Here is a 27547-nt window from a genome sequence, read left to right as displayed (position 1 = left end):
GGTTATTAAGCCTCTTATTAAGAAACCACAACTAGATCCTAGTGAACTGGCAAATTACAGACCCATCTCAAATCTTCCTTTTATGTCTAAAATTTTAGAAAAAATTGTGTCTGCTCAATTGTGCTCCTTCCTGCAAAAAAAATTATCTCTATGAAGAATTTCACAGAATTTCAAGGTCAGAGTGAAGAATTAGGCCCCAACATAGCACAGAAACTGCACTTGTTAAAATTACAAATGACTTGCTTCTTGCGTCAGACCAAGGCTGCATCTCATTGCTAGTTTTACTTGATCTTAGGGCTGCGTTCAACACTATAGATCATGACATACTCATAGATCGATTACAAAACTATACAGGTATTCAAGGGCAGGCTTTAAGATGGTTTAGATCCTACCTGTCCGATCGCTACCATTTAAATGATTTAAATGGGGAGTCATCATGTAAAAGATTGGATGACCAATAATTTTCTCCTATTAAATTCGGATAAGACAGAGATATTACTTATTGGACCAAAAGACAGTACACAGAATCTCTTGGATTACAATTTGCAACTAGACGGATATACTGTTACTTCCTCTACAGCCAAAAATCTAGGTGTTATATTAAATAGCAACTTGTCTTTGAAAATCATATTTCCCATGTTAAAACAGCATTCTTCCATCTTAGAAACATTACCAAGTTATGAAACATGTTACCTGTTTCTGATGCAGAAAAGCTAGTTCATGCATTCATGTCCTCTAGACTGGACTATCGTAATGCACTGTTAGGTGGTTGTCCTGCATCTTCAATAAAAAAGCTACAGGTAGTACAAAATGCAGCGGCTAGACTCCTTACCAGGTCAAGAAAATATGATCATATTACCCCAATTTTACAGTCTCTGCACTGGCTACCTATTAAGTTCCGTATCAGTTACAAAATATTATTACTTGCCTATAAGGCCCTTAATGGGTTAGCTCCTGCGTACCTAACTAGTCTTCTACCACGCTACAATCCATCACGCTCCCTTAGGTCGCAAAACTCTGGACTTTTGGTAGTACCTAGGATAGCAAAGTCCACTAAAGGAGGTAGAGCTTTTTCGCATTTGGCTCCCAAACTCTAGAATAGCCTTCCTGATAACATTCGGGGTTCAGACACACTCTATCTCTTTAAATCTAGATTAAAGACACCTCTCTTGTACCGCAGTTATATCTGATTCTGAGTATGGGTCACCATACTTGGCCACATGTCATGTCACTCACTTAAATGCGCATTATTATTCTTTAGCTTGGATTAAACAAATTAAGTTTACTTGGTTGGAACAGCAGCTACGCTAATTATGTCTCTATTTGTTTCTCTGTTTCTGGGATTCCAGAACTAGTTCCTAACTAGGATTAACACAAGCTTCAGTCTGGATCCAGAACACCTGAGAAGAGATGATGCCAACCTCTCAGAGGACCTCAGATGATGCCAACCCTGAAAAAACATACAGAACTACCAAATTTTGCTATAAGTTTGATTGCATCATATAATAATTGCTGTTAATAGTGTTCATCGTCTGTTTGATTACGTCTTTACTTGATTTTTCCGTACATTTCTGCCATATGTACATAAACTGACAGTCACCACTGATAAGCTACAACTAAATATTGTAGAAACTTAATTTTCTGTAAAGTTGCTTTGCAACGATTTGTATCATAAAAAGCGCTATAGAAATAAACTTGAATTGAATATATGAAACTTCATTTTTCAGACTGCTGATTTGGGTCAATCACAATCCCTATTGCACTCTCTGTCGCCTTGTTTCACAGCAAGTCAGATGGAGTACAGTGCAGGCTGCTCGTCAGGAGCACCAGTTCCACGTCCCTCGCTGCACCGGGTACAGGTTTCAAAGACGCGCCACAGGAGTGCATTATCATGCATCTGGTGGCGGACACACAGTCAGCTCATTCCCCAAATTTCAGCATTTCCATCATGAAATCATTTAAAATAATAAAGGCGACGAGATTCGTCTCATCACTGTAGCAGCCAAGTGGAAAATAACTTTGCATTTCAAATGGCTTTTCATAAAGGAGACAGGCGGCTTCTCTTTTGTCAGATTAGTGCACTAGAACCTTCAGAATGGGAATGAAGGGAGTGTGTGAAAGCACATACTCACAATCAATGACAGTATGTGGAGACAGAAAGAGCTCAAAATCAATGCGTGTGTAACCTGCACCTATCGTTCGAGGGGCAAGCAATATTTGGCTACTAATTACCCAGTATTCACCCTACTTATAACATACACAACAGTTCCTCCTGTTCGAGTAGGTCAAAAGGGATCATGGCTGGAGGAGAAAGAACCAGATTATTCCCTGGTTTGGGCTTCTGCAAAGCTGCAGATCCTGCAAAAACAAGCCAGTATCAACCTGGCACTGACACCCCACTCCATTTCATAAGGTACAGCAGCCGTGATTATGATCTGAATCGGAGTGGGCGGCTTACCATGAACATGGCTCTGAAGTTGCTGAGGTCAGTGAAGAGTTCCTCCACGGAGGTCTTCTTGGAGTCGATGGCGAAATACTCCAGCATGTTGAGGTAAAGGGTCATCATATTACTGTGCATGATCACCAGCTTCAGGTACTGATCTCTCGCCTGCATAGAGAACCTGTGAGGAATCATTGTCAAGGACTTCATCTAAGAGGAAACTAGTATTGGAAAGTGAATGTGCAAATATGTTGTCAAATTTTCATAACATTTTCCATAAAAAAAATTAAAGAATACATTTTCTTCTGGATTTTTAAACTTTAGTCTAAGGAAAAATCATCCTAACTTAAAAGTAGATAAATACACCAGCAGTGGTTTATGCAACTGTTATTTAAATTTCAAGTTTATTAGTACAATGCACTCTTCATTTCAAAAAGGAAAACTGTTAATCTTTTAACAGGTCACCATTTGGTAATGATGCTGTGAAATGCCACAGCTGGAAGTGTAAAAATAGTTTCTGCTCAGAATGAACCAAACTGAAAATTAATTTTAAATCACTGATCACATGACAACATTCCCATAATGCAACACTAACTGCAGAGCTGTGCAACCAGCACATGCAAAAACTTTAGTGAAAAGTTTTAGTGAACTTTAGTAAAAAAAAAAAAAAACCCAAAACAAACCAATTAATAAAGACACACATATATATAGCCCTACATAGAAAGTTCATTTTAATTATGATTAAACCTGCTGCACTTGCACAGATCCGAGTGCTGTATCGGTGACTGCTCTTTAGCCAATTAAAACTGTGTCTGTGTGTACAGGAGCCAATGCAAAACATGTAATTTATTGGGAAAATATGTATACACACAGGCATTTTGTTCATCAACAAACATAATTATAGATGGTTAAAAACTACATCCAGTGAATATGCATTTAGATCTAATGGCAGTATGTAGACTGCAAATCTCTGCAAAGGCCATGTTTTTATGGTGACCTTTATGGCCACACTGAACACCTATGAATTCATTCAGATCTTAGCAAGACTAGAAACTTTCTGAAGATAATGTGAGTAGTGCTTTGTGCAAAACTCATCACCACAATGACGACACGATTGCCTACTGGCTCAAGGTCCATCCATATGATTTACATTTACATGTATGCATTTGACTTTATCCAAAGTAACTTACATTGCATTCAAGGAATACATCAGTTAATGCTTTCTTTAGAAATCAAAGCCATGGCCTTGGCGTTGTTACTGCCATGCTAGCGCTATACTGTTTGAGCTGCAGGAATAATATTCTGGTCTCTAAATGTTGCTCAGGTCCCTCAGTGCAAATCTATGAAATTATTTATGCTCCGCCTGTACTATCTTCAGCTATGCAAAAACTGCTTAGCATGTCACACAATTTGAGGTATCATTCTCGTTTGTAGCACAAATTACGTAAAATGAGCTAAACACCTAAATTTAAATGAACCCCTAACACAAAGTATAAGTAATATTAATAGCTGCAAATGACACTAATTAACACCCTACATGTGATCACTTACATATCAAATGCACACACTGTCATATAACATGCAAGAGTGCACAGAAATATCACATACTTTGAACATAGGTGGTGTGAGAAAGAGGGATGGGCAATAATCTTTGATGAAGATCAAAGTTTCCCTCTTGGAATGGAAAGTAAAACCATCTACATCAGCAGACAAAGAAAGAAACAAAGGCCAAAAGGAGAATATTTAAATACATAGATAAGTGTCCTTGGGTTTAGATTTTTTTTTTACAGTATATAAACAAAAGGGCTCAGAAAAAAGCTTAAATATTCTGATTAGTTACTGCTGAATGAATGAAGTGTTTCACTAGAATGTATGGATATAAAAGCACAACTGACATACAACCCACAGATTCACTCTCAAGAGCAAAGAAACTTTTCATTGCACACTCAGCCTTAGCTTCATTGAGCCACATCAAATGTATATAACATATTATTATTGTCTATAACATTTCTCACACAAGCACGCACATACATGCACTGACACTGTGACTCTCACACATGCACACACTAGCATGAGAGAATCTGGGTCTAATCTATGCTGTGAAGTCAGAAATGCCTATGCAAAGAGGGCAAGCTTTACTCCAAATATCATAGCATTATTTTGATGATAATTGATATCATCGATTTTGATAATGTGTAATTAGTAATTAATCCAGTTTAAAGCTGGTGCCTCACATCACACTAAAAAAAAAAAAAAAAATCTTTGGATCAACATCCAAAAAAGGTTTTCTTTTATACCGGCATTAGCTTTAGAGTGTATGTGTGTGTCTGTGTTTATGAGGTGTGTGTACGAGCTGGCCGCGGGGTGAACTGTTCAGTAGGTTGTGCTCTCAGGTTGACTTGTGAACGGCACCACAACAGCCCCTGTGAAGTGCAGACACACTACACACAGATCTGAAGTTAAGTGAAACAACAGATGACAATCTCTCCTGCTATCATTCTCCTGTCTTTCTTAAGTTAAATCCTACAAAATGCTTTAGTGTATTCTGCTCCCTCGCTATAAATAACACTGCATCTGATTTATCAAAGATGCCTTCATCTTCAACTCATACATTAGGACCTCAGTAGATCTCATCTGAATTTGCTTAAAGACTCAAGAAATATTGAGCAGCTATCCACACAATAAAAATTTTAATTTTTATAAGGATTTTAAAAAATATATTTTATTTTAAGGACATTATGATTTTCACATGATTTTTGTTTTAGCAATCTTTTAATATCACCAAGGCTCCAACTGTTTTTTATTTTAATATATTTTAAAATGTAATTTATTCCTGTGATGGTAAAGCTGCATTTTCAGTCATCTCATGATACTTCATAAACCATTCTAGTATCCTGATTGTCTTTTTATTGCCAGTGTATTTATATATATATATATATATATATATATATTCACTGTGTGATAATTACTGTCCTACAAGGCAACAGTTTTTGCAAGCTCACCTGAACATGATTTGCATTATCAGATATTCCTAGGCAAGGAAAAGTGACTATTAGCCACAAATCTGCTAACAAGTGGACATTGAGAAACTGGACAGAGCTTCTCTAACCCACACATCTCACTCCAGGACTCAGCACAACAGGTCCTCCACGACTTATTCACGATGAAGACATTATAAGGGAGGACAGACAGGCTGGCCAGCGATGTTTGTTCAGCATACACATGAAATCTCTGGGGTGTTCTTCCGGCTACATATACACACAGATCTGTTTTGTGTGTCTCCTCTTCTGTCTTTTATACTGCAAGTTCATTCACGCCCTCCAAACACACCAACTTCGGCTCTCTGATTAGAAAAAGAATGTAGCACAGGGGACGTGCTCAGCTAATGAAAGGACAGACGGTGTATGAGAGCGAGAGATAAGACTTCATTAACTTCAATACTGATCTGGTTGCTGGTGCTAAGAGCTCAGAGGACAGAAAAGGGCCCGTGCCACTTGGAGCTGAACAGTGTTAACGCTGACAGAGGAAGGTGGACTCTGGGTTTTTGTTCTAAATGACAGAGAAGCTAAACTAAATAAAGAGAGAGAGGCTGATGGCTGACACTTGAACACAAGCTCTGTGCAGAGGGATAGAAAAGCATCAATTTTCTCCGGTACACCTGAGCCTGTTAGACACTCTCATACTGTCCTCTCACACACAACACCTCTAAGACACATTATTAACAAACACACCATTACCTGAGACACACACATACACACTACATGGACAAGTGTTTAAGCTATTTGCATTATTTATAAAAAATAAAAAAGCACACGAAGCAAAACAAAACAAAAAAAAATTAAATACCGGCCATTATGGTACTATAAGACCATATCACGCATCCCTAATATTTTCGTACATTACTACACAAAGCGTACACATGCATCATAGACTTCCAGTGTGAGAGACTAATGCAAAAACCCTGTTTGTAATTGCCAACTGGAAACCTAGCGAGCTGCCCACCAAGACAGCATATTTTTGCCATCATCTGTTTGTGCAATTTTTTTTTAAATCAATACCCAAAAATGCTGTCATGCACGGTAGCCCATTAAGATTTGAGTCAATGCATTTCTAAAACATCTTAGTAGGGACAAGGTACTAATTGTTGCTATTAAAATTGGGGAAAAAGAAAAAAGAAAATACTACAGCAAAACGGCAATAGAAAATGGACTGCATGAAATAAATAGAAAAAAACTGAGAGAAGGGATGTAGGGTGGAGGACACTCCATTATGTGGCTGGTGAGTAAGATAATAACCTCCCCTGGTAGAGTCTAGCCAGAACACCGTGAAGGGTAGAGCAGTTGGGTCAGACCCAGAACACAGGCATCTACTGCAGGCACTCACTGGATCATGAGCACCACACTAAAGTAATATAGTAAAAAAAGCATCTGTTTTTGCCCATGAAACAGCAAGCATAAACTCAGTATGCCTGAGTCTAAGTCAAAAACAGGAATAATGAAGCTACCCAAGACTACCTGCTGAACCGAACTATACAAAATGCATGAGAGGAAAGGTTCATTGAGGATCATTTGAGTGTATGTTTTGTTCAGCATTTAGTTTGTGCCCCTGGTATCTCCTCTGGCAACACGTCTGGCTTTCAAACGTCTGCCATTTCCAGAGGAGACAGCATTTAGACTGCAGGGAACGGTTTCGAGTACAATGACAGACAGCAGGGAAAAGAACTAACAAGCAAGTACAGGAATGCACAACTCCATTATCACACCGTCTTCAGTTTCACATGCAGCCCGGTGAAGTTCAATATAAATTATTAATTTGCACACGCCGACATAAACTCTGATTAGCGTTTGTGAATGTGTGTGTGTGAGGCTGACAAGGGTGCTAGAAAACGTGTCACCACCATGTGCACAAGAACTAACAACATTGACAGCAGAACAACGAATAAAAGTGTTTAGACCAAAAATAAAGAAACAAAAAAAATTATAATAATGTACAGTGCATGTGCATGCAAACGTGTGAAAGGATATTGCCATCTTGCTGTGTAACAGGTCCTGCTGGTCGTCTGTGGAGCTGAAAGTGTCCAGATCCTTCTCCAACTGTAGCAGGTGTTTCTCCATCTGTCTCAGGCTCTTCTCAAGGTTTTCTGCTGATACTAGACACACATAGATACAGATTTAAAACAATGCACTGACACGCTTTGCTTACACCAGATCCAACATCCATGTTTCCAGATGACAAACATTCCTCAAAGACTAAGTTCTGTTGGGACAGACACACACTGGAAAGAAAAATAAGAGAGATTTCAGAGCTATAACGGAAGTGAATATTTTCAACATAAATTTCAGTCTGTTCCTCACACAAAGCTGCCGTATGGCTTCAGAAGACTCTGCAGTTCTATGGACCCCTGTTACGATGCATTTTTCATCCTTTTTGTAGCTTGACAGCAAACAATTCCTTAAAAAAAGTAGTAAGAGTTGAAGTCCACTCTCTCACAAGCAGTGTGAAGGCCTTTAGACTTCAACAGTCAAGATGTTTAATAATTTATAATCCTATGGTCTCAGTAGCATTAACCATTTTATTTCAAATCACTTTATTGCCATTTGATTGGGATTTTTGTTATGCAGCTGTTATGTTAATTGAATCTATAACAAAACACAACACACAAACAAAAAATTAAAACATTTAAAAAAGTTCCTGTACAACTACACCAGGTCTGTGTCTTTCACTAGTTCCTCACACACGCTGGTAGTTTGATGAGGTAATTATGTGACTTTAATAAGAGGCTCAGGTTTGATTAAGCAGACGCTGTTTAGAGGGGACAATCCCATACCATGCACAGTGTTAGCTAAATGTGATGGGACACATTGACTGAGCCTCATGTGTTGAGATTTGGCTTAAATATCCTCAGCTAAGCAGGATATTATTTATTGCATTTTACTGAGGAATTGTGTAAATGTTAAACTACTTAAATGGTCATCTGCTTAGTTAAGTCTGACATTTTTTTTTCTTTTGGTCCTTAATGATTTCTAACGTACAATTTGAGGCTTATAACAACTGAATGTGCCTCATACTTTTCCCATATCTTGGCCTAAAGGGCTGAAAAGCACACATTTTGCATTCAGAACAACATAAAGCTGGCACTGCCGCTTTGAGTGTGACCCAAGAGTCCAGTGCCTACACACACAGACCTATTTGTCAATCTGAATATTTGTATGGTACATTTATTCAGGCACTAAGTAACTTCAGTGCATAACTCATTTGGCACCTTGTTACATTATATGCTCTTTTGTGGTGCAACCACACAGCAATACAGAAAAAAATAGTTTTATTTGTCTTAGTATTGCTATTTGAAAAATCTGAGCTGTGTGGCCGCTAAATCTAGTCTACAGTTATACATAGATGCACTATGATACACTATTAAATGCACACTTATGCCAAACAACAAAACTATTTAAATCACTCATGCTCTTGAGATGCAACTGCAGAGTGAGCTAAGTGTGTGTGTTTGTTTGGTGTAAGGGGGTTGGTGAGTGTAAACCTACACTTGAAATGCCCATTCAGAGGGATACTTGAGAGCCAGGAACATCAGAGGACATCACTCTCTCGTGAAAGAAGAATGTCATATACACCTAGGATGGCTTGAGGATGAGTAAATCATGGGGTAATTTTCATTTATGTGTGAACAATTCCTTTACTTATTTATTTTTTCCCCAGGATTCTTTTATGACATTACAAATGTCTTTACTCTCACTTTTAATTTGTCCTAAAAGTATTAATTTCCAGATAATCCAGAAAAAATTGCTGTCTAGCTAGGTAGCTCACTAGATTTTGAAGCATATCCCTATCTTCTGGTGCCTTTTCTTAAAAGTCACTTTGGAAGCCAAGTGTGTGCCAAAGGACATAAATATAAAAGAAAGCTTCAATAACAGTCAGCAGGTGTTCTTGAAAACACTAAAGAAACCCACATGCATGAACCCTCCATTAGCAGCCGCTGAAGGAAATCATCCTAGACCTAACTATACCACAATGGGAGACAAAACCATAACTGTAAGGGAATGACATGAGCTAATTCTTAATGAAAGTATTTTCATCTCCACAAGAAAGAAAAAACATGCACCTTCTAATGCAAGCTCTAAAGAAGAGAATAATGGAAGTAATATCTGTAAAACAGTCAGAGGCTGTTTCCTGAGGGAAGTGCAGGGACAGACATTCAGCGTGGTGGGGATATGTTACCCATAATGCCATTTCAGCTTTGATGAAGGGCACAAGAGCAGTCAGCACTAATGAAATGGGGAATGGGAGGGAAAAAGATGGACAGGGAGGAAAAAAGTGAAACTAATAAAAGCTGCAGAGACAGAGCCAGGACGAGAAAGTGGACATGATAGAAAAACCTTCAAACATTCTTGGAACACAAAAGGAGATGTTTTGAACAACATCTGAGCTGTTCATTTCCACACAGTGAAACCAAATTGTGATCATGACCAATCAAGCACCATGAAAGTAGGCCTTACAGCTTGTGTGCCTATCAATATATGCAAACGCAGATCAGATTTTCAGCAAATAATGTCTTGTGGTCCTTTTGTCACAAAGCTTATCATAAAACTTCATAAGACCTCTAACATAAGTTGCATGGACCACTTCTATGGTTATTTTTGTCATGTTCAGAGCTGAATTTTAATTGCATAGAAAGGAGCAGAGCAAATATTCTGCTAACGTCTTTCATCTGCAAAGGAAGAAAGAACACCATATGGGTTTGCAGCAACATGAGGGTGAGTAAATGACAAATTGAGCAAACAGTTCATAATAAAGCCAACATGAATCAAAAATGAACCCCATTTAGGTCTTAATAAATGTCCCTGGTCTTACTGTGCATAATTCTTCAAAGCACATTATTCTTAAAATTATTTATTTTTCATAATAGTTAATATAAAAATGTAATAATGTTCCCTGCCTCTGAAATTGTCATGTTCAGCTGATGCAATCAGCACTATACAGCCAGAAAACAACAACATTAACCAATAATATTACAGCCTAACAAGTCTAACAATCCAATAAAATCCCAACTAATAAGTCCTGCCCTCCATCATTATTTGTTTCATTTAGAAAAACACAGAAGTTTCATGTTCTATTTAAACAGTTTCTCTAAGGCTGCCAGACATATAGGCAGGGCATTTTTTAAATCACTTTGTCTAATAATCCAGTTTGATTATTTGTATTTGCTCTGCCAAAAACTCTCAGTCCTGCTTTCCGGAAGCATTAGGTAATACAGTGAGTTGGTCTAGTCTTATAATCACTAGACTTATAATTGTGAGCGCACAAACACACACACACAGGCTGACATTATCTCTGTGCCCAGTGTTGCCGACAGAGCATGTGCAGCTAAATGAGACTGTGCAGAAGTCAACACAAACTCACACACAGAAACTGGTAGAGTTCATGTACTGTACGTTGTGAGAGTGACATTAAAGAACTGTTAAAGTATTCTGTAATGCTGGTAGCTATGGACTCAAAAGTTGTTGTTTTTCCCCCTCACTTTTCTGATGGTCAGCCAGGGAGTTGAGAGTGCTAAATAACCAGCAAATCATCCTATAAGGAATGAAACGAAACAAAACGAAACAAAATAAAATGAAACGAAACCTGTCCACTTTTAAATGGATACTGGTTCTGTGTGTAAATGTTCCAGTACCTCGACTGGCCTGGTCCACGTGCTGTAGATCCTCCACAAACTTCAGTACTTCAGGGAATTTCTCCTCACAGATCTCTGCCAGGAAGTGAAGCAGAGTGGACTTCTGATCAGCCGATTTAGTGTCCTTCAGCTGGGAGCCAAAGAAAGATAGAGAGGTAGAGATAGAAGAAAAGGGGGAATTCAATTATTTTTTGTGATACCAACATTAAATCAGAATAGAAAAGAAAAAATGCATAAAAAAATGAATGCAAGTATTTGCATGTTCAGAACATTTCAGAAATAGAGAGAAATCGGAGAGAGAGAATCCTGAAGGAAGCCATCAGCGTCCGCCACCTTCACGTCTGACAAGTTAATTTAATAGTACACTGAAATTGCCGCCGGACTAGAAAAGCAAGACATTTTCATTGTCAGTTATGGTTATCATTGTGGCACAAGGTTACAGGCAGTGCAAAAAGCATTTGATTAGCGTGGATAACGCAAACATTATTAAGCTCTTCTGGGTGGTGTAGCCTGACAATTTAAGAAGCTTGATTACCTGGGGGGGGGAGCAGTGATAGAGATGAAGTAAAAAATGAAGTTCCAAATATGCCCTTATGAAACGAGAGATGAAATTGGAGAAATCGACTTCCCATCTAGTCCATTTTAATACTCAACTATATCTTACACTCCATTTCTTTTAAATGTATGTGTTCTGACAGAGGCTTTGTGCTGGATATACACACAGGGTTCAACTGGATAATTGCAGAGTCAGAACATTTGGAAGCCGTGTGAAGCGTAAGACAGATGACGGAGGATGAAATTAGATTTTGTTGCTCTGCCTGAAAAGGCTTCTCAAAAGTCACACGTGTTAAGATAGAACAAAAAGGCCAGATTATACAAATTGCTTGTGCTTATTTCATCTAAGTAGTATGAAAATGACAATGGAACAAAGAAACCCAAAATATCTCATCTGATGATATCATTGGAGTCATTGATGTCTGTGAAACAATCTTAAATATTGGTTCTCAATCAGAAAAGGTTTCCTGGAAGAAAAAAAATAAAAAATCAACAACATTCATTGAGATTCTGACGTCCATGACATACTGAACCGTCCTCTGCTGATGAGATCAAACAGTGAGGCGTGTGTCATTTGCTCAAAGGGAAGTGCTTTCAAATCCTTTGACAACTAAATATGTTCGATAAACCCACTGTGAGCAAAAGAGAAAGATACTGACAGGTTAAACTCAAAATAAAACAAACAAACTATCAGATCAACCGAGGCAGAGAAAGAACATCAGGAGAGGCCCTCAGGCGAGGAACTTGAAAGGCAGAAAACAACACACTTTCTTTGTTACTCCTGCACATCAGGGACTGTATTGCTATGTGCAGATGTAGAGATGTAGTCTCTCTCTCTCTGCACTGAGGACAGTTAACTCCATTAACTCAGATGCACAAGGTCCTTAACTGGGTTTAAGGACAGATTTATGATGAGTGTGTTGATATGTAAAATAAATTAGCAGAAGATTTATATTAATGTATATTATAGACCTCAAGTTACTATATAAACATATGCACATACACACAACCATCCAAAATTTTGGGGCCAGTATTTTTTTTTTTTAATTAACAAGATTGCATTAAATTGAACAAAAGTAGCAGTAAAGACTTTTACAATTTTAAAAATAATTTTTATTTCAAACAAATGCTTTCCTTTTGAACGTTCTATTCATTGAAGGATCCTTCAAAAAAAAAGTATCATGGTTTCCACAAAAATATAAAGCAGCACAACTGTTTCCAATACTGATAATTGCTTCTTGAGCATGACATATACAATTTAGTCACCCTAATATCATTCTAAACCCATATGACTTGCTTTGTTGCATGGAAAATTTGACGAATGTGAGGAAACAGCACTAAAAAAGTTTTTAAAAATCATAAAATAAAATAAAAGTAGTCTGTATGATTTGTGCTGTTTATTCTCAGCCCTCTGAAGCTATACAATAGCTTTGTGTGAGGACCAGACCAAAACTTAGAGGCATTTCCAGACCATCTTAACATGACATGGAAAAAATCTCAGTGAACATTCTTCAGGGGTTCTACTTTTGTGTTTCACAGAAACCAGGAAGCAATTTGTGTTTGGAACAACATGAGGGTGAGAAAATAATGACTGACATTTTATTTTTGGGTTATTCCTTTATAAAAAGCCTGACTGTGAGCATGTCCACATACAGTCTTTGGCCTTTTATTAGGCCTTCTAGGCGACATGATGAGCAGGAAGGCATTTCATTATCCCGGAGAGAGTCACAAATGCAGTGATGGCCGTTCTCTGAGCTTTAGCACCATACAGAAGGGAAGGAGTGAAAGTAGTAATGGATAAAATGGATGGCTAATAAGAAAGAAAGAAAGAAAGAAAGAAAGAAAGAAAGAAAGAAAGAAAGAAAGAAAGAAAGAAAGAAAGGAGGCAGATCAAGCCAGATAAAAAAAAAAAAACTAATGCCAAGTCGCCATGGAAACCTAAGTAAATCTGCATTGCTGCGGTGGTAATTAATTATATTCCCCTTCTGCCCTTTTCCATTCACCTAAATGTGAAAATTTCACCCAAACATTATCATTAGAGGGCTTTACGCATGGTGCACCCGTGCAAAACTAGCCACCAAAATTCTAAGACAACTGCTAAGGTGTTCTGTGCGTAACATGGCAAAAGGACAAAGAAATAATCCATTAGCGTTACATTAACACACCTGACTAAACAGAAAATAAGGACTGTCCTCTTACCGTCAAGCACATATATGTCTGCATTACGTCATTACGCCGAGACTTATCTTTGAAAACAGAAGGAGCAGCCATAAAGTGGTTTTTGGTTTCTGAACTTTGATAGATGCCAGAAGATATGGCTATTGTGGTCTTGAGTGCTTGATAGTGTTAAATCAAATGAGATCTTCTCGAATGCCAGTCGTTTCTAGTGAGAGGCACTTTAGATGGGCTGGCCGATAGGGGTCAAGGTAACGGGAAATGTGCGGGAGGAGAGTGAAGGGCACAGAAGCTGCAGCCAGACGCTCGTGCCTGCTGGTGACTCAGCTTTGGCTCCTTCACAAACATCAGAGGAACACAAATTATCATCTTATCAGCTTCTTCCCAAAAACAGAAAGCAGGAGAAGAGCGTTTGATGGAAAATGCCCATGGTTTATGTGGGCGGGTATGCTTCTAATATGAAGAGACCAGATAAACAGATAAATAGTGGCTAATAATTCACAAAATGAGTAAATATGGATAGCAGGTCACATAAATGACTTAAAGGCTGGTTTTACTGGATGAGCTGATACCGCTGATGGAGGTTTTCATGGAATACACTTAATCTGTTTGTCGGAAACCAGCTCAAAACAGCCTCTAGACTTCAAGTATTTGATTCAGAAATTTCAAAGCAGTTGTTTTAGAAATGCGTAGGCTTGCATCTGACAACGCCTTCAACCACAAACAGCTCCATTTAACACTTCTGACCATATTTCAATCCATTTTGCAGACTTTGTATATGTTTCCATACACAAAATGTGGACAAAAAGTGTGCCGAATCTGTGTGGGGTTAGATATGAAACTTAAAAGGCTCTTTCTCTCTGTACGTACCTTGCAGAGCGAGCTGAGGTTAAAGCCGAAGGACTGGGCGTTCCGCGAGCCAGCGTTCATGAAGTTCCCCACGAGCAGAATGAGTTCCAGCAGCCTGCTGAAAGGTTTGCTCTTCCTCATCTCGTCACAGGCTGTGTTCACCGCCATGATGTCCGGACGCAAGTTACTCACTTGTTCTTCAAACTGCAGCTTAAACAAGATGGAGTTGAGCCTGGGCCTCAAACGCTTCACGCTACTCATCTGGAAGAACAGAAAATAAGCAGAAATCAGTGGACCTAAATGTCTATGGAATAAAACCTAAGGGCTCTTCCAAACTAAATGGCAAAAGTTCAATCTTATAATTCATTCCTGCTAAACGCAATATCAATTCAATTGAAACATACTGAATAAATCAAGGGGATTTGAGTTTAATAAAACCTCCAAATCTGAAACAAAAAATGTATTCCTGAATGAAATAAGCAAATTTATTGTCAAAATTTCTTTCAAACCTGGCTAATATATTGGATGGATTTAAATGAGTTTATTGAATTGCATACCAGTTTAAATTCTAACTAAAATCACTCACACATTAGTTAAAATCAATCATTACTTAGGTCACGTTTCTGTGGTGGAAACTAATGGTGTCAGATTAATGGTTCAAACGTAAACGTTGTTCACTCCTCTGAAACTGATCTTTCATAATGAGTATATCTACATGTATGAGTGTAATTTAAATCCTACACACATGCGTATATGTGTGTTTGTGCAGGTAGTGTGCATGTCAGGGGTTAGGGAAAGGAGGGTTGAGCAGGACCTAATTTGCCCCTATAAAAACCTATTAGCTATCACAAATTAAGTGTGTAATTAAGATACTCAATACGGAGACATGATCAATATGTCTAGATCTGTTTTCCATAATCAGATATCATCTCTTGTACATGCACGCACACTGCATTCAGTCTGCATGTGTGTATAAAGACAAATGACAATGGACCAAAAGCACAACAAATCCAAATTCAAACAAAAAGACTGATGGAAAGAAGGGGGAAAATGAGAAGAGAAGGTAAAGAAAATAGGGCAAAGCCAAATGCCTAATTTATGTGTGTAAACATTCAGCATACTTGTAGCAGGCATCTTCTGTGTGTGTCAGGCAGCGCTAATCTGCAATGAAACAGACTCAAATTCAAAGCTCTCCTAGCCATAAATGTTTGAGGGAGATTTGTACCCCCACCCCCACCCCAGCACATACAAGGAATTATTAATTAGAGCTTTTGAAAGACAGCAAAGTAATAGTTATCAGGGAGGTTCAGTGATGCTGGAAATCACATAATAGCTCATGTATATAAAACACTTTAGGGACTTCATGACACCAGACACGTGGTGCAATGAAAAAAGACAGACCGTATATTTTAAGGCATAAAATTATGCTTTCATCAATGAATTAATGATGAAAAGCTAGAAGTTTACCAAACATGTTATCTTGTAGAATCTGAACTGAAAGCTACAAAAAAAACCAAAAAAAACATGAAACAGCATTAGCAATATTTTTTCTGTTATTTCCAAATATTCCGAAAGAAAATCATGTAGGGCAGGACTTGATCTTATTCTTCAGAATTTGATTGGATCATGCTAATTATGATACTATTGGTTATGTTCCCCCAACCACACAGCCTTGGTTGCCTCAGTAGAAAGTTGTTTCAGAAGCAGAGAAAGTATTATATTGACATAGACCATCACGACAACAAAAACGTCATTTTGTTTTCTTCTTTAGAAAAACTACCCACTGATGAATTGCATACAACAAGACCAGGGAAATATAGACAGTAAATAGGGTCAATTTTGGCATTATGTTGTCTAGACATTTCACTCTTCAATTAGAGTGGCATCTTCATTAGTGAATATTCTCTTTGATCAGTGCTGGGAGCCTTTTCACCACCTAGTTCAAAGTAACACTATCTTTCTGAACAAAGCAACTATCCATATGTGGGTGTTTCTTTAACTATGGCCACATCTGGCCTTGTTGACTGAGTATAAACTCTGCTTTACTAGTCAGAGTGTGAAAAGTGTTACTTCATTTGCTTTGATTTGGTTACAAATCTTTACTGTCGCTTTTGATCAATTTAAAGAGTCTTTGCTGAATGAAAATATACAATTTCTGAAAAAAAAAAAACTTTTGAATGTGTTGAATGAGGGTTTATATTTAGGGTTTGTGATATTAAACATCTGACTGTACATTAAGCCTTAGGGTGTATTCACACCTGTCTTGTTTGGTTCGACTGAATCGAACTCAAGTTCGTTTCCCCTCTTGGTGCGGACCTTTTTGGCAGGTGTGAATATAGCAATCGCACTCGGGTGCAGACCAAACAACCGTGAAGAGGTGGTCTCGGTCCACTTCCAAACGAACTCTGGTACGGTTCGTTTAAGGTGTGAATATGACCCGACCTCGATCCGACCCAATTGCAGAAATCACACTCAGAAACAGACAGCTAGCACATATAGTGCTGTTATTTGCGTTTCAATGGCTTAAAAAAATCACTTGTTTTTAAACCACAATGCTTAAAAACATGCAAATGATGAGTTTTCGTGACCATGGCGCACAGCAACGTGACGTGAGCACGCTAAATAGGCTAAAGCTTGCCGCAAAAATTACCATGACTATGTTGGGGGAAATAGTAAGGAGATATTTGAATTATTTATTAATAAACTAGTGTTTTATGAGTCAGTGTCACAATGAAGTTGATGATCCTGACTCGCCATCTCATCATTGGACATGCTTTTAGAAAGAAATGCATCTTTACGGATGTTTTTGTTTTGGATTTGAATTATTTTGTTTTGTAGTCCTTTAAAGCTTTCTATAGATATATTCATAATGCATGTAAGGAAAATATTCGCTGAGTTTCGGTGCATTTTTGTGAAGCGCTCCTGTTCAAGTCCGAGACGGCAAGTGCATCCTATTTCCTGTTTTCTTTAATTTACAAAAGCACAAGGTTTTCTTGATATTGTGAGTGCACACAAATAAAAATAGACCCTTTACAGTTCCGAACGACGTATTATTCTTACCTTTATGAGCGGAGTCAGTGTCACAATGAAGTTGATGATCCTGACTCGCCATCTCATCATTGGACATGCTTTTAGAAAGAAATGCATCTTTACGGATGTTTTTGTTTTGGATTTGAATTATTTTGTTTTGTAGTCCTTTAAAGCTTTCTATAGATATATTCATAATGCATGTAAGGAAAATATTCGCTGAGTTTCGGTGCATTTTTGTGAAGCGCTCCTGTTCAAGTCCGAGACGGCAAGTGCATCCTATTTCCTGTTTTCTTTATTTTACAAAAGCACAAGGTTTTCTTGATATTGTGAGTGCACACAAATAAAAGTAGACACTTTGCAGTTCCGAATGATGTATAGGCTACTCTTACCTTTATGAGGAAAACGACAGCGTATTTTGTTTCCACTTCCACTAAATCGTGTTTATTTGAGAAGGCTAAACTGATCAAACATATGCTCAACTCACTGTCTGGCGCTCTACGAAAGATCTCCATGATTAGCCTGTTTTCGCACTTCCTGTTTTTCCCTGCTTGAGAATTTCTGTCCAATGAATGGATGACCTTGGCACACGTGTGGTTTTGTTTACAATTTCTGGTTCACTTGCAAAAAAAGGCAGTGTGAAAGTGAACTGCACCAAACAAAAAAAAAAAATCAACATTGTATTTGGTCCGGACCAAAGCAAGTGAACTAGCGGATTTTCCTGGTGTGAATACACCCTTACATCAGTGGTGGGCCGTCAAGGCCAGCAAAGCCTTCTCTGCTGGCCTAAACACTATCAGAATCACTGATTTAGTTTTAATATATTTTTCCATGAATGTGTATTAAATTATCTCCAATAGTCTATTCTCTTCAGTTCATAGCTTTTCTCTTGGTTGCACTGCTTCCAGCAGTATGTTTATATTAGAGCTTTTATCCAATCATATTTCAGCAATCGTGTTGCCAGGGTCAAAGAAATCTGCCTTAAGGCCTTCAGAATCAACAGTGCAGGCTTCTGTTAGCTTAAATCAATGGCAATGAAACCGTTGCTTTAACCAATCAGATTTCGAGTTGGCAAAACCAGGGCCATCTAGCTGGCTAATGATAATGTCAGCATTTTCTCGTCCTTTGATTGGATGGTCAGCATACTAGCTAGCAAACAGCATCACTGTAAATAATTTTATTAAAACTTAGTAAAACTTTTATTACCGTTTCTCAGGTTTAGATTTTCAGTGCATTTTGAAAAAATATTTGCCTACTATATTTAGTAAATCTAAAAACAGTAGTCCTAATGACTGCGAAAAACAACCACACGTTATACTGCATTACTGTGTAATATTTATGGTTTCTATAGCCGTGGCATCATTATGATGGTATGAAGAGATGGATTAATTCATGTAGGACGCCACTGAAGGCCTAGGTGTAAAATGCACGGCCCGCCACTGCCTTACATACATGTGTTGTTCAAAAAGTACATGAAACCAATTCAAATCCATCCACCCATAAAGAAAACACCATGATACCAGCTAAACTTTACTGCGCAGAGTCCTCAAGGTAAGACATTCAAATCACTCTTTAAAGTTTAAATTCAAATGCATCTGCAGACGGGAGTGGAGGTAACACCGTGCTGCCTGCCACTCAGCATGTGACGGTATTCAGAGGGGAACAACTTTTCAAGTGTTTCAAGTATTATTCCTTATCAGGAAGCTAAATCATCATTTCTCACAACCACCCAGAGTGCCTGCTGAACAACAAAAGCATTTCAATGTGTGTGCGTGTCCCAGTAGAACCTGAACACACTTGCTACGTCTCTAGTGTATATGGCCTGCTGGAAGACTCGATGGGGAACAGGACACACACACCTGTTTCATCTTTCTGCCTCTATTGTCTGGCTGAGTAAGTTTGCCTGATTTAAACTTTTTCTTGGACTGTTGCTATGGTAACAGATGATTTCTCTTCTCTGAGAGTTTTCTGGTAAGAGGTGTAATTATTTACGCTCAGCTTCACCTGACTAAAGCGAAACAGTTTATCAGGAGCTAAAAATACCGCATGCAGCCATTAAAAACATTTATTCAGTGAAACAAAGCAGATGGCTGAAATAGAAGTGTCACATATGGATAAAAACACCACATGCACACGCTTACACACAATCACTCTATATGATCTTAAGGTCCTGACAGTCGCATGCTATATTTTATGGTCCACTTAGCAGGCAGCAAACAAAGGGTTCAAAGTTCTGGCTCCAGAAAAGAACAAAGAGTACACAACTGCTTGCAATGGCACTATGGGAGATTAAGAATTCCCTTTGAACTGGATAGTTCTCTAAACTGCAAATGCATCATTTCCTGCTGCCCATGCATGCATAAACCACAGTTTCATATCCCTCATTATATAATAAACACACCAAACACAACGACAGGCCGCTCTGCTGCATGAAGCGACTCCCTTGTGCCTTTCTTTTACTTCCTATCATTTCTCACAAAATTCCAGCATCCCAGTTTTCTTAAAAAGTCAAGTGTAATGAGCCTAAGACAATGGGGGGTAGGGATGGGTACCGAAACCCGGTATTTAATCGGTCCCGGGGCTAAATTATGAAAGACCGGAGTATCGATAAGCTCTGACGTTAACGGTTCTGCTATCGGTACTGGAGAAATTAATAAAACACACATACATTTATTATTGCTATATATACATTATCTTGCAAATTCTATCTCACCAGAGTCGCCAGCTGTTTTTCAAACATTTGTCTATGATGCATTTTTGCTATTCACAATTCAGAAGCGAGATCGCGCTCACACGGAGGAGCTTCTGCACGCGCAGAATATAAAGCAATGTTAATTCAGCTCTTAATTTGTCATATATAAAACAAAAAGTACCGATAAGAATACCGTTAAAAGTACCGAATCGATAAGCAGTATTGGTAAGAGTAGTAATACCGTTAAAACCTTAACGATACCCATCCCTAATGGGGGGTGAACAAACCTGTTAGAAGCTAGCACGTTCACAAACACGATAATTAATATGGGAATCTCTAGCAGGATCAGCCGCTGAACTGTGCCCTTGGCGATTGAGCGGACTGATTGATCAATTATTCAGTGGTGAGCAGCATGTATTTAAACCATGACAAATCCAAACGGGGGCAAAAGACACAATTTCATGTGAATTGGAGTCTGACAATCTTTTAAACCTAAATTTCACACATCTTGACAGAGTTGAGAAAAGCTCTGAATCTGATATCACACATTCAGAGATGGGTTGTCAGAAACAATCAAATATGAGAAAAGCCTTCATTACCATGTCAAATGACAACTCCTGAACATATTACATAGGAAAAATGACTATTAAAATTCAACTCTATCCTACAGTGATACCTAAAACACAGCACAGAGGACCGTAAAGTTACAGCTGATATGAGTGTTTTTTTTTCTCTTCTGGAAAAAACTCTCTAAACTGTGTTAAATAAAAATTGCTTCATATCAAGATGGACATCACTGAAAGTAATGATAACTCTCAGTCAGATGCTGATTCAGTAGCTAATCAGTGATCTAGCAAGTTCATTTAGCAAAGGATTCATCAAACTGATTTTAATTGGTATTGAGGAAATAATTTGGTAATCATAACTGTTAACAATTTGGTAAATCAATTAAGGGTGCACTGACATAATAAATATACTGATATTTAGACAATTATTTTCATGTTATGGCTGATTATTAGTGTTATTTAATTAGTGTGCATGTTAGATGATGACAAATGTAATTTAAATGCACAAATAGGGGAGATTCACGCAATTAATTGACAGATTAAAAAAGTTTCTATGGTACAGATATATTGGCAATTTCTATTTAAATCACAGTTCAGACTGCTAAACCATAATCTGGGCAAATATAATTCTGTTTGCTTTGGTGCTAGAGATTCAGCAACAAAAGAGCCATGGAGGAGACACTGCTTTTTCCTATGTCAGTTCCAATGTGCTTGAGACAACTATAAGTTTAGTTTTCCTCCAAAAAGTGTAAACACTGGCACTTTTAAAACATTACTCTGGCTCAACCAGAAAACAGCTTGGTACTTGTGTGAAACATCAATTTATAATTTAAAACCTTATTCACTAAGAGCTTGAGCAAGATCTGTTTTACTAACTACAGAGGAAACAGTAAAGACAGCTGAGTTAAAACTGTGTTAATATGTGTCAGGTCTACCATATGCATTTTCCATTAGAGAATAACAGTAATTCTTTCTCTGTTCAGAGTCACAGTACACATCTTGGGTCGTAAAATATGTAGTTGTTTTGTTTGTGACAAGAAGATGATATCTGTTTCAATTTAAGAGAATAAATCTTGTGTAGAGGGACAGACACAACATTGATCTTAGAAAAGTTTAAATAAAGAGTGACTGATGACTTCTAACTGGACGCGTCACTAATCGTGTATACAGTGCCAACAACACAGAACGGTGTGTGTGTGTGGAATTTACCACTACTCCAAACTGCTCCGGTTCAGAGAGGTTGGCATATTCGCTCTTGTACTTGACCAGTGCGTTCAGCTGCTCCTGATCAGGCAGGTACTTCACGAGATTCTGGAGGGGAGAACAAAACAAAGAACTTATGTTACAAAGAATGTGTGCTACATTCATTCAATTAGCAGTTCAACTTTAACCTGCGATCTAATTGTTGCTGGTGTAGTTAGTGTCTAGCAATTTAGTGGAGATCCTCATCTAAATCGACTCTCTGGTGTTTAATGACACACTAGACTAATTGAAGGGATGATATATCACCCTGGAGAACTCCGAGGTTAAGCATCTTGCTCAAGACCAAAACGACACTTGAGCAGACCGGTGATCTCAGTAACCCTATTGGGATTCATACAGTTTAATTCATTTTATTCAAAAAAAAAATACAAATAAATAGAAATGCTAGCATTTAGTTTACAATAAGCGTATTTTGATTCAGATTATTTTATTTAAAAACAGTTTATTTAAAAACATTACTAGCAGTTTTGTAATAACTATATTGCAATATATACCATTATCTCATTTTATTAAAATAATAGAAATGCTATAATTTGTTAGATATTTTTAATGATATTTAGTTTTTATTTATTTACTTTGATTAAAAATAGCAATACTAGCATTTAGCTTGCAGTTCATACAGTTTATTTTATTTTTTAAAAATAATAATAATGCTAGCACTTGTTTTGCTAGCACTGCTATTTCTTGTCTGGACGAGTTGACACTAGTTGCTGAAAGTCAGAGCCAGTCTGCAGATTTTAATTTGACAAATTTCATAGAAAACTACGTAGTGTTTGATGGTCACAGATGAACTGATTTTTTTAGATTCAGACTATGATTTCATCCAGTCAGTGATATCAAACATGATTGATATTTCGAGCTGATTTTAGAAACCATATTGTTTTCATTTGTCACGCATCTCCTAGCAACAAGGCATGTTTCTTTGTGAGTTTGCTGTGTTCGGAATGTCTTGAACGTCTGGTAGTGTGTCATCCTCAGTCGTTTAGTGTATGATGCCCAGTTTTTCCTCTGTTTACAAAATCGCAAATGTATGATGTCTTGTTTTTTAAAATCTGTTCAAATTTTAAAAGTTGTGTAGTGCATTTCAGCTATTATAATTTTGGCCAAATTCTAGAGTTATAGAAGTGCACTTAAGATTACACATTGGAAGTCCACCGATGTTCTATTGTACTTTTCAAAGAAAGTTGTAAAAGAGTTGAAAGGAATTGACACCATTAGGCTAAAACAGTTTCACGGTTTTATCTGAAAGCACTGGTAGAATTGTGATGTTTCGTTATCCCATTCAAGTGTCTCTTTCCTCTTATCAGTTGTCAATCTCCACTAAATCTAGCTTATAAAATGAAAAGACTAAAAATAAATAAATAAATGATTGTTTTAGCAGCAATTTAATCAGTTTTATGCATGCAATCCTGTGAACAAGTCTATCCACAGCGTGTGTTCTCTCATGGGTAAACTCTCATGTACCCTTGTCACTCTCCACGAAATCATTAAATTGCAGATATATATGGATCTCCAGCAATTCTCATTTATTAACGTATTGCGATCTTGTTATTTTTCCAAGTCGAATCTGTAACTCATAGGTATTGTCATAAAGTACTACAATATAAATCCACTTTTAATTAACTGCTTATCTGTGGGATTTCAAACATGTTTTATTTGTCGAGTCAGAAAATAAAGCACCTGCTCTCGAGCCTCTGACTTCAGAAGGAAAAACTTAAAAGCTTCATATACCATATATATGAACTTGTCCAACTCATCTCCAAATGGCCACTTCATTAGTGCACAGACATGAGCCTAGTAGACGGATGGCCACATTCATCTATGTCACCACCAAAACGAAATATAAAGCACAGATGCAGATGGCTATTTCTGTTGTTCCCATCTCAGTCATTTAGATAAACATGAGGCTGCTTTTAAGTGTTAAGCAGTATAAAATAACAAAGCTCTGTTATGGATCTAAAGTAGTGGATATTTTAAAACTATAATAGTGAATGAGAACCTGCTGTGCACTGAGCTACTGAAGAATACATAAAGCTGAGCCTGACATCAGTGCTGGATGATAAAAAGCAGGGGAAAATCAAAGGGAGAGAGAATGTTTAATGTATAAACACAAAAATGAAATATATGAATTTAAACCACGCAACAGTAGAAATGTGCTAACCAACAGATTCTGCTATGCTGCTGTGCAGTATTTCTATAATGCGATTTATAAAAATCAATAGTGTGTATTGACTCCGTCAGATGCTTCTAGTGTAGATAGTTTCCTTGATTATAATGGCAGCAAATTAGTTCTGATGTGCACACTGCATGTGTCCGGTGTAAGCACTGTGTTACTTGTTTACGGTTGCTCAGCAACAAAGCACAATTACTGTAGAAGTGATGTGTGGTCAGTGGTCATTCATGCTATCACAGGTGTGCGAACATATGCTATTTTACATAGAATTCAAACTATCACTACTTACTGTTATGAGACTTATTTTAACTCAAGTATTGCATAGTGTGAAGCTGTTTAATTGCGCTGGTGCCAGGCCTTTTTAGCATGCGTCATTTGTTTGGTTTACATCCATGAAGTTCCAAAAAATGAAGAAATAAAGAAGAGACAAGGAGAGTAAGTAAATTAAAACAAGAAATAATAAAACACTATATATACATATAAATATAAATATATACAAAGGGAGAAAACCTTTCATTTCTACCATTCACAGTATTCAGAATAAACGGTATTCAGAATACCTGGCCTGGTTACCAAGTATCAGTTATACTGTACAAGCAGTAATAACTGATCCGTTAACCAGGCTGCTGAAAAATGCACCCTGAATTCCTCACATTTGAGGCAGTATTCTTTGAACATGGGCATGCTTGAAAGGTCATGAATGGTGATGAGAGGTGATGTTACCTGGATCATGGGCTCAGTCAGCTGATCCTCGTCCACCTCTAAAATAATTCTCCTGATCTCCTCGTAGGGCATACGGAATGACCCCAGGAAAATGGCTAAAGGTTAGAGAGAGAGAGAGAGAGAGAGAGAGAGAGATTGCATCAAGATCTCCCTGCAGTAATTCATCAACAGGCCACACACTCTCTTTGTTTTGTGTGCATGTGTGTGTCCACTGCATGGTGATAATATCTGATAAAAAAAGAATGAATGAGCTTGATGTCTTCTGCATTTGGAACTTACTTCAACTAGTTGAGACGAGGGCCAGACGAGAACTTCAGCAGTATCAAGATAACATTCATATATCAAGACAGCAGGGTTTTCACCTCTGCCTGCTTTTGTCACAAATACTCACAATTCCTGAGCTAAAATCCGATTTCAGAAAGAACGGCAATAAAGGGAAGGTGAGAGAATGAGTTAGTGAATGACAGAAAAGGGTGAGGGACAGTGATCTGACTGCCGGGGTGTTCAGCTGGGACAGAAACATTACATTTCTCCCTTTCCCTTTTATTACAGAACTCTGCTTATTGCCACAGAGACACTCAGGCAAATGAATTAGTGTAAATACATGCAAATGAAAGACAGATAAAGAGAAAAGGAAGAGGAGGGAAAGGCGGTTTAAAAGTTTAAAAAACAGGTGCAAAGAGAAGTGTGTGCGAAAGAGGAAGAGAGAGACAAGATATTGCATATAACAGCACAAGACAGGTGTTATTGTATACTTCAAGGTTCTGAGAAAGAAAGAGAAGTAAGGACATGAGGAAAAAAGGACACCTGAAAACTTGTTTTGATCCGCATACCTTTCTATACAGAAAAAGCAGTATGGAAATAACTTTTTAATATTGTTTTCAAAACAAAAAAAAAAATCATCAAAAATGAAAGCGAAAAGACAAGTCTAAAACGTTACAGTATTTTTTCAGCTCATCTGCACTATGTTTGTCATTGTTGGTCGATGCCAGGGTTCCTAAATAGGCAGCCCACGGGCCCGTGAGAGAAAAAAAGTTTGGCCCGTGCTAATTTCAAATAATGTGGCATGAATATTCAAACGCAGCATCAGAAAGCTACATTAACTTACATTGTGTCTACACTGGATGCGAGCAGCGCGGCGCAATAAAATGCAATAGAACTCCAAATCCACGAAAGTAAACTGCTGACTCATTCTATTTATAACGTACTGACACAACGTTCAAATGATTTGCAATGCTTTGTCGCGTCCAGTGTAGATTCGATGTGACAGCAAAAACATGGTGAGTGTAGCATATACGAAGTGTCCTCAACCTAGAATTAAACGAGACCGCCTTCATAGGACAGGCGGAAAAGGAAGCCGGAAGTATCACGTTACTATGCCAACACACTTAGAGCATCGTTGCGCTCTCACACTACTTAAATGAAGGAAAATTATTTCTAAATTTGGAAAGTAATTTGAAAAAAAAAATGGTTTTACTTTTTACTTTGTTTTATTTTGTTCATTGAGGAGCTGCAGCGTACATACAGCAGACATCTGAAAAAAGGAGGAGGATATTAAAAACAAAGTTTATCCGTTTTTACCGAGGCGATTTAAGGTAAGTTGGTGTACATCTTGTGCTTGTATGTACATCTGCCGGCTCCGGCATTTTTCAAATTAACGACGGTTGTTTACGGCGACGCAAAGAATTGTGGGTTATCTGTAGCAGCAAAGGATACACCTCATGCATCCTCCGAATTCCTGTAAAAGAAGGTCGCATTCAGAGTGCCCTACTTGCTTTTCTGAAATGAGACGTATGCAGCCTTCGAATGCGACCTCCGGAGGGCGCAGCCTTCTAAATGAGACACAGCTATATATATATATATATAATCCCATATCGCTTATTGTCACGTGTCGCTGTCGCGGGTGGTTAGAACTACCTGAGATTATAGCTGTCTTATTTTCTATGTTGTTCCTAAATAAAACCGTTTCTAAAATAGAATCCCATGTTGCTTATTGTCACGTGTCGCTGTCGCGGGCGGTTAGAACAAAAACTACATGGAAAAGATACCTTTTATCGCGTCGTGTCTGGTTGGGACACACGGTGTTACAGTTTGATCCCGCCCAAAAAAATCTAAGTATACAAATGTTGATACTGACAAATCTAATAATTGAATCTGCAATTAGGGATAGTGGAGAGAAGAGATCCAGGCTGGAGATGAGCAGGAACAGTTGATTTGCATGGCAGACATGGCGATCCAGATTTTTTGTTTGTTCGTTTGTTTTTAATATTCAACAGACAAAGTTCTTCTGTATCTAAATGCAAAAATGTTCATAATTTTTCATAACAGACTACTGGGAAAAAAAATCTGAATATTCATCTTTTGATTATTTTAACAAAAGCAACAATAATATAATAATTGT

The 27547-nt window shown here is 37.8% G+C and overlaps 1 protein-coding gene across 1 annotated transcript in view; it reads right to left on the bottom strand.

The window, feature by feature from the left end:
• Nucleotides 1–27547, bottom strand: part of LOC107660248 (protein diaphanous homolog 3-like) — a 273308-nt gene that overhangs the window by 108338 nt on the left and 137423 nt on the right. The window contains exons 18-23 of the mRNA XM_016449516.1: nt 25147–25241; nt 22197–22298; nt 14724–14963; nt 11124–11253; nt 7465–7589; nt 2459–2623 (exon numbers count right to left, since the gene is read on the bottom strand). Coding sequence (XP_016305002.1) covers nt 2459–2623; nt 7465–7589; nt 11124–11253; nt 14724–14963; nt 22197–22298; nt 25147–25241 — 857 coding nt within the window. The remainder of the gene's footprint in view (nt 1–2458; nt 2624–7464; nt 7590–11123; nt 11254–14723; nt 14964–22196; nt 22299–25146; nt 25242–27547) is intronic.

Source organism: Sinocyclocheilus anshuiensis, unplaced genomic scaffold, assembly GCF_001515605.1.
Source record: "Sinocyclocheilus anshuiensis isolate Anshui unplaced genomic scaffold, SAMN03320099.WGS_v1.1 scaffold1579, whole genome shotgun sequence".
In the NCBI taxonomy this organism is placed as follows: Eukaryota; Metazoa; Chordata; class Actinopteri; order Cypriniformes; family Cyprinidae; genus Sinocyclocheilus; species Sinocyclocheilus anshuiensis.
The sequence above is the reverse complement of the archived record's forward strand: the minus strand, read 5'-3'. Positions and strand labels throughout refer to the sequence as shown.